At 37.3% G+C, this 11,264-nt stretch overlaps 1 protein-coding gene across 1 annotated transcript; it reads right to left on the bottom strand.

Moving 5' to 3' along the window:
- Nucleotides 1–7,471: 7,471 nt before the first annotated feature.
- LOC120187093 lies at nt 7,472–9,930 on the bottom strand. The gene has a single exon (XM_039190891.1). The coding sequence runs from the start codon at nt 9,894–9,896 to the stop codon at nt 7,569–7,571; it is 2,328 nt and encodes a 775-aa protein (XP_039046822.1). The 5' UTR covers nt 9,897–9,930; the 3' UTR covers nt 7,472–7,568.
- Between the last annotated feature and the right edge of the window lie 1,334 nt (nt 9,931–11,264).

The following is an 11,264-nucleotide window of genomic DNA, read 5'->3' as shown; positions in this document are numbered from 1 at the left end:
TGTTATACAATGATCACACAAAGGAAGTGATACCTTTGTTAAGCCGGGAAGTAGCTTTTGCTCCACAAGGAATTTCATTCCTTGTTCTGACATGTGTCCAAGTTTCTGATGCCATAGCATTGTCGAATCTGAACTATATGAGGCAACAGGAGCTTCTGCTTCTAGCAAAGTCTCTCCCTTCAGCATGTACAAGTTTGCTGCTATCTTTTCGCCTTTCAGCACCACAAGCGCTCCACGGAACACCTTCATGATTCCTTTCTGTGTTTCAAACTTGCTAGCATTATTATCCAACAATCCGTAGGATAATAAATTTTTCTTCAGGCCTTTCACGTGCCGCAAATCTCGAACAACTTTAATTGTTCCATCATACATCTTCAATTTGATGGTTCCAACGCCAACGATCTCTAAGGCATGATCATTGCAACTATACACAGATCCTCCTAAGACAGGTTCATAATGATGGAACCATTCTCTTCTTGAGGTCATGTGATATGTTGCTCCCGAATTAATGAGCCATATATCTGTAAATCGTTTTCTGCCTTCCACGGTGGTTGACGCTTCACAGCATAGAGCATCTCCATCATCTGAAGTGTTTGCGGTATTGCCTTGTGGATTGGAGTTTTTATTTAAACTCCAACAATCATTCTTTAAGTGACCATTGTTTCCACAGTTGTAGCACTTTAAATTCTTCTTGCTCCTCAACTTCGATCTACCATGTTTGTGACTGCTGCTTTGGTCACGTTCTGTTGATCTCCCTCTCATCGTTGCCATCGTTGTCAATGCTTCTGCTTGTTGCATATTTACTTGTCTGTCTTCCTTGTTCTTGCGTCGATTTTCTTCTTGTAGAATAGCAGCTGCAACGTAATCGAAGACTAGACTAGTGACATTAATGTTTGTCAAGTTGATGATGAGTTGATCATACGAATCCGGTAGACTTTGAAGTAAAAGTTCAGCACGTTCTTGTTCTCCTATTTTACAGCTTAAGGATGTAAGCTGAGAAAATAAAGTGTTCAGCGTATTTAAGTCTTCCGTCACTGACGTAGATTCTGGCATACGGAGTGTGTACAATTTTCTCTTAAGGAAAATTTTATTGTGCAACGATGTAGCCTTGTACAATTTGGTGAGATGATCTCATATCTCCTTAGTTGTCTTCTTTTCCTCGATGCTTGACAATACTTCATCTGCTAATGCTAGATGAAAGTTTGCCATAGCATTCTCGTCCATTTCGATCCATTTGTTGTCATCTGTGAAATCCACTAGCCTTTCACTGATAGCTGTTAGACATCCGTCTTTCCTCGGGATAGCCTTCATCTTCAATTTCCACAATGAGAAATTTCTCCCATTTAATTTTTCAATATCAAATTTCGTTGTCATAGCTTCTTTTACGGATAGCTCCCACTATTTCACTATCGTGAATAGTTCTCTAGAACCTTCAAAGAATGAGTAATAACTTCTTATTTTCTTATGTTGGAGGATCCACTTTTTTGTGGCAACCACAAAGACAATAAGCAGATATTACACACTCTAATCTAGCTCTGATACCAATTGTTGCGGAAGACGGCTATCGGATAGAGGAAAATCGCAACTGATAATTTGAGAAAATAAAAATGAAGATAAAGAAGACACAAAATTTACGTGAAAAACCCCTAAATAATATAGGGTAAAAACCACGGCCAACGGTAGAAGAATTTCACTATGAGAAAATAGGAATTACAACCTCTCTCGATCTACCAAGGAGAAAACAATGATAATTCTCTCTTGATAAAAAGGAGAAAACAACTCTCATGAATCTCTCTAAATTCTCTCTAGTATTGGAAGAAAGCTAGAATGCTTTGGGATGGTTTTGAAGCTAAATGAGCTATGGTATTTATAGTTGAAGCCTTAAAGACTAATTTGTAAATACCCTAAAGTCCAATGAGTAAATGAGTTATTTTACCATTACAAAAGTCATGCCTATTGCACCACTTGCACCGAATTCATTAATGCAACACGTTTTGCTTTTTGACTTTGCAACAGTAATGGTGGCAGCGTTTTACACAAAAGGGTGAGTCTTTTTCTCCCCCCCCCCCCGTTTTGTTCTTTGTTGGTTCGAATGCCTCCCCCTTTCTCTGGTTCAAAAAAATTCCCTCTTTCGAATGTTGCTTGCATGTTATATTTGGTGGTGCCAAGTTGGTGGAACAAAGAGCCTTGGAATAGGGCATGATTTCCTTAGGCTTAGGTAGATAAAATCCTCATTTTTTAGGATTTAGGTTAATTTTTAATTTTTTTTTTATATTTGGTTGGTATTTTGATTGATTTGGTTGTTTTCTATCACTGTTTGGTCGAATTTGATAACGACAACGGCTCAGGGAGTCTTCGGCGGCAGCTCACGCGACTGGGGGAACGAGCGGTGAAGCTCACGCGCTGGTTGGGTGGTCGGTCTTTGCTGGATGACGGCAACATCTAAGATATTTAGTGTTAAAACTAGGGGTGGGAATAGGTCAGGCCGACCTACATGGGCCTATGACCTGACCTACATAAAGTCTGGCCTGGTCTGGCCTATTTAATAAAAAGGTTAGACTCAGGCTTTTTTAAAAGTTTATTAAATTAAATAGGTCAGGCTTAGACTTATTAAAAAACCTTATAAGCCTGATATGCCGACCTATATATATATATATATATATATATATACTTATATTTTTTTTTGGGTACCAATATAAATGAGCAAATACTAATTGAATCAAATACAAGGTAGTGACTAAAATGAAATAATTACACATATCGTGACCAAAGTCAATCATAAACAAAAATGGTATAACATGTAAACTGGTGACTCAAATATAAATATGGAAAGATAAAGGCTCAAAACAGAATAATGTAAACTTCATTTCAATGCCCGATTCGTGAGATTATAAAGGATCAAGGCCCTAATTGGAGATTTGACCCTAAAACCGATGACTATAACAGAAATAAGCTGCTAAACTAGAGGGGCTTAGTAAGTAAGTAACCCTAAGGGGGTGTTTGGTTCAAGGAATGTGGGATTCCCATGAGATGGGAATCCCACATTCCCATGGGATGAGAATCCCACATTCCCATGTTTGGTTGGCCGGGAATCTCATTCCCGGTAATGTTTTATTACCAATAGTAGATTTTTTGGGGTATATTACCGGGAATGTCATTACCTCACTTCCCTTAGGTATTGTAACATTACCGGCGTTTTGGACTAAAATGCCCTTAAATTTTTTATTTTTATTTTTCAAAAATATCCTTCTTCTGTCATTGAATAATAAAAATTCTACGAAGGTTAAATTACAAATTTATCCTTAAATTATTTTAGATTTACAAAAAAAGTCTATAATTAAAATTTTATATGAAGTTTAGGGGTTAAATTTTTTTTACCCTTTCATTAAACATTTTTTATATTTTTTAATTTTGTAAAAAATTATATAAATATTATGAATTTAATTTTTTAAAGAAAATGTATAAATATTTTACAATTTGTAATATTATACAAATATATAATAAGGACAATTTGGTCAAATATACATTCCAATAATCTTTTATTCCTTTGACCAAACACGGTAATCTTACATTCCTGCTAAACCAACCAAACACAAAATACAACATTCTCAGTAATTCTATTCCCTGGTAATCTTTTATTCTCACTGGTCATCTTACATTCAGTAACCCTAAATCTTTAAACTAAACCCCCGTCTCTTTCTCTTCGTTCTCTCCTTTCTACCCAAATGCAGCGACCGACCACTCTCAAGCCAAGGTTAAACGCGCCGGCCTCTTTGCTTCGATTGGCCATCCCGAACCGACCGGGGAGCCGAACCAGTCCTAATCAAGGCCAAACCGAGACCCCAACTAGCCCCTTTTGTCTTCTTCCTTACTCAACTTAGAACCGAAAAGCCGAACCAGTCCTCCAACAAAAGGTAACCACTCCTCCTTACTTTCTATATTTTGTTTTTTTTTTTAAATCTGCTTGGAATTGAACGAAAGTAAGAAAGAATAGAGAAGAAAAACTTTGCTTGCTTAGTTGCTTTGTTATATTAATAACGTGTTAAAAATGAGGAGAGAGTACAACCGTTTGTTTTTTTAGTTCGAATCGGGGGCCTCTCTTACATTTTTTGAATCGGTGTGAGAAAAATGGTAAATGCTGAGAAATTTTATTGATTTATCCATGCGTTCGGTGATGCCAAAGCATGGGCAGGGGATGGGCGCTGTTGTCGGGCATGGTGTGGCGTGTGGAACAACAAAGTATGGGAGCTGTTGTCGGGAAGGGTGCTTGCGTGGGGAACAGTCAGCAAGGTATGGTCAAAAATTGGTCCTAACCAAATCTCACGCAGTTTCACTTTAACATAGTTTCAAAAATTGTACCTAAACCCAATTCAATAATTCTTGTTGTTAAATTCATTAACCGAGATAATAAACCAAACTAAATTATTATTTCGATTAGCGTATCATTGTCAGTAAAACAATGAGTTATTTGTTTCTCTTTTCACACTGGAATATATTTGTTAATGCCTGGTTTCAACAATCGTGCTTATTGGAATTACAAAAAGAATGTGTGTGAAAACTAATGATGAGGAATATTTATTAATGCCTGGTTTCAACAATCGTGCTTATTGGAATTATCAATTCTTATTGGAATTACGTATGTAACCTGTGTAAATGACAAGTTTTTCTTTATCAGTTTTCTTTCTGAATCTGGGGTTGTTAGGTGTAGATGCATAAAGTTGCCGGTTTTTCCACCTTTATCTCTGTGTTTTAGGGTTTTAACTTTCAATGGCATTCTTTTAGTGGAAACAAATTTTGGGTTTTGCTATTTGAGTTTTTTTTTTGCTTCTGCAATTCGTGGTTTCTGAAAATGGGGCATTCTGCAGCAGTGTGGGATCATAAGGCAGCAACTGAGATTACAAAGGATTGTGATGGGTTCTATAAGGTTCTTCTTAAGAACCATAGAGGTGCTTCAGCAAAGGTGAGATTTCGCATTTGGTATTGAAATCAATAATGTTAATTTTCATTTGTTTTGGTGGAAATTACAGAACAATTTCGCGTTGATTTTGTTTGTTAATAGGTTAGCTTACATGGAGGACTGGTAACTTCCTGGAGAAATGAACAAGGGGAAGAGCTTCTGTTTACTAGTAGCAAAGTAAGCGATTCCAGTTCATCTCTTTGAATATTTATGGCCTTTTCAAGATAGATTTTTTGATGTGGCTGAAGATTATCGAGTATTTCGAGAATTTTAGGCGATCTTTAAGCCAAAGGTTAATATTACTTATTATAATTTTTATAAGTAATATTTAATCATTTTTTTAGCAGCTTGTTCATTTATTTATGTAGTGTTTTTCAGTCCAGTAACTAACATTTATGTATTTTTCTTCTTATTTTGAAGGCTAAAAAAGAAGAGATACAAATCACATTGAAGTTTTGATTGTCTTGTGCTGCATTGAAATACTTATGGTGATTGTGTATGATCTGGAGGAACTAACGATGAAATGTCGTTACTATTAATTTTATTGGTAGATATTTTATGTACCAGTTCTGTTCAAATAGAATGGAGATGTAGGCTTTATTTTTTGTTTGTAATAGTTAATATGTTGGTTTGATAGACTTGGATTAAAAATTAATGTGAAGGTGTGTTATTTTTTTTTTTGGGTAAAAATAACTATCAAATGAATATTAAAGGTTTAATGTGAAGAAGGTTTTTAAACAGGCTATCAGGCTAGGCCAAAATAAAAGCCTTTGATAGATTACATGTTAAGATCATGTCTAAAAAATTCATCGTAGGCCAGACTCAGGTCTTTTAAAGCCAAGCTTGGTCCGACTTATTCCCATCACTAGTTAAAACCCTAACTTTTGGGTGATTTGGATCGTTGGATGGGTCCATATTCAAAGGTTGTAGATTGAATGCAGCTAAAGTTGAGATGAAACTCTAATCGGGTTTGGGTCAGTTGTAACCGAGTCTGAACCGATTGGTCCATTGCAGCGGGCTTGTTTCTTGGTGGGCTGGCAGTTAGATGGGCTTGGGTCCTATTGTAGTTGGGTCCTTGTAATTTGGGCCTCAATTTTTTAGCATACAAAAATATAAATTAAAATAATAATAATAATAATAATAATAAATAAATGAAATAAATCAAACGAAAATGAGTGTCAACAACCAGGAGACATGGTGGGTTGGTAAAGCTTCTTTGATAGTGGAATCTGATTCTAGATTAGCCTTAAACTTGATTCAAAATGTTAGTCAAAGACCATGGAATATTTTATGGGCTTTTTTGTGAATTTTGATTTCACTGTAAGAAAGTTCGGTTGTATTCAGTTCTCACATGTCCTTAAGATTTAACAATGTTTTAGCTATGAAGCTCGCAAGGATGGGGAACGGAGATCGAAGTTGTTTAAAGCTTGGTGGTGAGTAAGTAGCCCGATTGTGTACTGCTGGCTTGTGTGATTATTTGGTGTTTTCTTATTTTGGTTTTAGTGGTTGGGTTTAGTTTTCCCTTTAAGAGCAATGCATTAGGTGATGCTTAGTAGCTTTTGTTTATCAGTAGGTGTACTCCTTTCTCGTTCGGCCGGTGTGCTTCTGTTTTGTTTTAGGTTGATTTTAGGAGGTTCTCCTATAGGTGGTTTATTGCCTTTGGTTTTTGTTTTTTCTGTTGCCGGAGAGTTTGTACTCTTTTCTTCCATTTAAGCTTATGAAGATTTTTAAGGAGTCGTTCTCTTTCAACAACAGCTTTATGATTTAATAAAATCATTTTGTTGAAAAAAAAATCTACACAAACATAACAAATGAACATAATCGAACACAATAAATGAACGTAAACAACAACAATAACCACATAAAATTTATTATTCATTAATATAACCTACAACTTCAGAGTTAAAATTATTTAAGTTTTAAATTAGTATGATTTATATTTTCTTTAATTGATTTAAGTTTTAAAGTTATTTGGATTTTAAAATATAAATGATTGGGCTTTAATATTTTAGATGACTATGGAGATTGGGCTGAATATAAACGAACGAACATATACGGACATAAACGAACGAACTTAAATGAACATATACGAACATAAATGAATGAACATAAACGAACGGATTATCGAACGTATGAGACATTTATTCATGTTTGTTCATTTAATTAAACGAATATAAAATCTTATTCGTGGTCTTTCGTTTAATAAATAAACGAACTTCCCGCTGAATGTTCGGTTCGTTTACAGCACTATTTATAAGTTGTCATGAATGCTTTATTACGAGAAGGATGAATCTGATGCAAATTGATAAGGGAAATCTAAAGGGGAGTGCATTGTCGTTGCGGCTAAGAGGGAGTAAATCTCATTTGTCAATGCAAGTGAAAAACTATTTTATATAAAGAAATTTACAAAACTTTATTAATAATTAATCAGCGCTTAATAGATGAAACCAACCAACCATCCCGAAAGATGTAGTGGTTGAGAAACATGGGAGAAATGCAACTGAAAAGAGAAATATTACAACAAAATAATAAATCAAACAAGCTAATTAACCACACCACACTTATTTCTTGCTAAACAAACAACAGCAGCTGATGAGATTGTCGAGTTCATTTACTTCCCCACGTTCAGTTTGGCTCTCGCATGTCCTTCGTTGATCTGGAACTGCTCCCCCAGACCGAACTGAGCCATCAACAACCAAAAGAAAGTGATCAGCTGCCCACCTTTGCTTACCTCCGCAGCATGTGTATTTGCTCGGCAATGACTCGCCGCATACGACACTAATTCCACCCACACTCTGCTCATTATCATCCATTTTTTCTCGGGATCATCTTCCCTTTCCAGCTCTTTGGCCAGTATACTAGCACTGAACAACACCGATTTACTTCGGTCTCCCTTCACTTCCTCCGGTCCGACATCCGTATTCACCGACAATATCTGTTCGCAAGCCTTCTTGTCTTCATTCGGACGTAAACTCCGACTCTTGAAGAATCTTTTGGCCTCTTCACATGTGTCTCCAAATCTTATCTTCGCGATACCGGCCACGGCAGACATCATGGTTGGCTGAAATACTAGAAGATATAGCATGTAATCCGATAGAGTTTTGCTGAAATGCCGAAGTTTAACCCTGTAACCACCATTTTTCTTTTCAGCGCTGTTATCACCGTTTTCCTTTTCAGCGTGGTAGCATAGATCGGTGGCAATGTGCCACAAGAGGATGCTTTCATCATACGGAACATCACTCACGTACTTGAGTAAGTTGTTATGATCACCGTCCGAATCCGTCAAGGCCCAATCGCCTCTAGCCGACGATATCCGCTTTGCCGTTTCCGGAGTATCCGCAAACTCGGATTTCTTCTTTAGCTCCTCGAAGATGAATTCCCATAGATCCTTAGTGAATGGCTCACGGGACACGAACAAAAACTCATCCACAGTATCCTCCATGAAAAGTCTCAAGAACATGATGAAGGGCTGACGGAGAATTTTTAACTTTTCTTTGATATCCCCTAAGTTTTTACCAATGACTTCGCAGATTTTGGTAAGACAATGAAAAACATTTTTGAGCCCCAACAAATCAAATATATACTCACACACGATTCGACTCAAACTTGGGAATTCATGGATGCTTTCCTTTTTGCTTTCGAGACAATACCTTATTAAGTTGTGAGATGAGATGGATCCGGACCACCTTCGGAACGCAAGGGGAGTGGCCAACACATGTTGCCGGCAACCCGACGTACATTTACACGGATACCACCATGGTTTCTTGAGGGCAAGGAAAGTTTTGAAGACGAATGCCGCTGGCAAAGCTTTAGGACTAGGACGTTCAGGGTTCTTTATTTGAGTAAAAGTCCTGTCCGAGAAAATGATGGTGAGGAGGGCTATTACATCAAGGGCAATGGCACCAAGGAGCAAAGTGTAGGTGATTCCAACATCGACTCCACGGAAGTCATCTTTTGTTTTGAAATAGAAGAGTCCAAGTGTTGCCAAAGTGAACCCAAAAGCAAGGAACCTACTAGAAAATCCAAGCCCAGAATACACAACTTCTAGCTTGGTATAGAGACTACCATAAATGAAGTTGAGCTCGACCTCGATTACCCTAAGAGCATCTTCAGCGGATCTCCTGGTGAAGAAGTCGCGACTCTCGTCGCGCTCACGGAAGCTGAAGATGAGATCGACGATGAGTCCCCTGAATGTCCGGAAGAAGTGATAAGCATAGTGCACTACTTCCAAATGATTCAAGTCACCCTCCTTTGGTGGAGTGTCAGAAGCCCTGGTCTCTTTGTCAGGCTCTGGTGTCATAGTAATCGTCGTCGGAAGCTCTGCCGATCTCTTGAACGCGTATTCCTCCATGAGCTTCGCGTAATTAGGACCAGGATCCGGTTTCTTAAGCATCGAATCACGAAATTTGTCCAAGCTCGCACGGTACAAAGCCAGAGTCCGCTCCCCGTACTTGATGATCCCCGCAAAAAACATGAGCACCGTGGGGAACATTAACTTGTGATTGGGAAGTGACTGGAAGAAGACATAGATAACAGCACCAGCTTGAAAAACAAGGCCGAGCAGATGCCTTTGCCAAAGCTGATTATCTTCGAGAGCAAAAGCAGTGATGGTGTCGGGGCCACCGAGGTGCAACAAGAGGAATGGCGCCCAGAATGCTAGCAGATCACCGTTCTGCGTCAGCTTTGGATCGGAGTTTTTATCAGGGTTGCGTTGGCTGTTGGAGATGAGACCGACGGCAAAATTGGCGGCTGCGTCGGCCAGCAAGTATGCCAGCCAAATGAGGGTGATGACGAGTTTCTTCCTGGCGGATTTTCGGATTGGGGCTACGAAAATCAATATGACCTGCAACCAGAGACTGAACAAAATAGAACCCCGGATGTTCCATTTGTCCCATAGCAATTTGATATTGAAAGGGATGCTTAGACTGAACTTGAACATTTTCTTCCCTCTGCACTCTTGTTAATTGCTCACACCATTTCCAGTACCAAACTCTTTACACAAATATAAAAATTCTTTCGTAACACTTACAAAAGGTTTAAGTGCTTAGCTATTTCACCTTTCGTCACTCGTTTCCCTCAACATCTTTGCTTTAACATTTACGTTATAAGTTGTCGCTGTTATAACACATTGATGGTTTAGTTATTTTATTATTAAAAGTTATAAAATAATTATTTTTAATTTTATAATATTATTCAATTGAGTTTATGCTTGTTAAAAGTTACAAAATTATCATTCAATTATTCATATGTTCTAAATTCATCATTTTTCGTTAAAAATTTGATGATCATTCGAGTTTGATGTTAACTTACTGACTAAAATATGATAAACTCATATTTCAATGATGTCCACTGGCACCGTTGTTTTTTCAAACATTGCTTGGACGACATAATATTTCAAGCACCAACTTGACGTCATAAAATAAACGGAGAATCAATCCACAAAATATAGCTCAAACGGTTACGAGATTAAATTTTATTATAACACCCAATAGCCATATGAATATTTTATAGCTTTTAACATTAGAAGGATTCAAGAAAACAAAAACCATTTACAAGATGGCATGAATCCCTAACAATAGATACCCATCAGGCATTAGATTCGATAAGAACTCAACACATGTTTCTCAAGATGTGGATGAAAAGCTTGTAATACTTGGCCGTGATTCTTGACAAAGAACAAACTTAGTTATGTCTATCAAGTAAGGAATTTACAAAATATCAACGTAGCTTTTATCCGCAATGAGACTGACTGGGTCGTTTTTGCACTTTTTGTTCTTCTTCCTACAAGCTTTGCCAGACGAATGATTTCTGCCCCTTTATGCTTTGTTTCTTGGAACTTCAGTCTAGTTGGGGAGTTATGCGGTGCAACGCCTAAAAAACGGCCACGTGGCTTAATTTAGTACTAAAATACTACTTGTGATACCATTCTTGTTATTTTAATGAATAAAATAATCTATCCAAATCCTTAAGGGTGTTTGATTAAGGTAATATGAGATTACCGGAGAAATGAAATGTCATTCTCCCGTTTAGTTGGTCAGTAATCATAGTCCCCGAAAATCTTTTATTTCCAACAATGGTATTTTTGGGTATATTATCGGGAATGTGATTACCTCCCTTCCCTTAGGTAATGTTTGATTACCGGAGTTTTGGACTAAAATGCTCAAACGAATCAAAGGTACAACCTGGTCTTCTAACAAATGCTAGGTTGGATTGCATCATGCCCTTAAATTGTTTTTCAAAAATATCCTTCTTCTGTCGTTGAATAATAAAAATTCTACGAAGGTTAAATTATAAATTTATCCTTAAA

This window comes from Hibiscus syriacus, unplaced genomic scaffold (assembly GCF_006381635.1).
Source record: "Hibiscus syriacus cultivar Baekdansim isolate YM2019G1 unplaced genomic scaffold, ASM638163v2 tig00113722_pilon, whole genome shotgun sequence".
Lineage (NCBI taxonomy): Eukaryota > Viridiplantae > Streptophyta > Magnoliopsida > Malvales > Malvaceae > Hibiscus > Hibiscus syriacus.
This window is presented reverse-complemented; position numbering and strand designations above follow the sequence as displayed.

Bases quoted from the DNA above. Each gene is read 5' to 3' on its own strand.
- LOC120187093 (XM_039190891.1), bottom strand. From the start codon at position 9,896: ATGTTCAAGTTCAGTCTAAGCATCCCTTTCAATATCAAATTGCTATGG.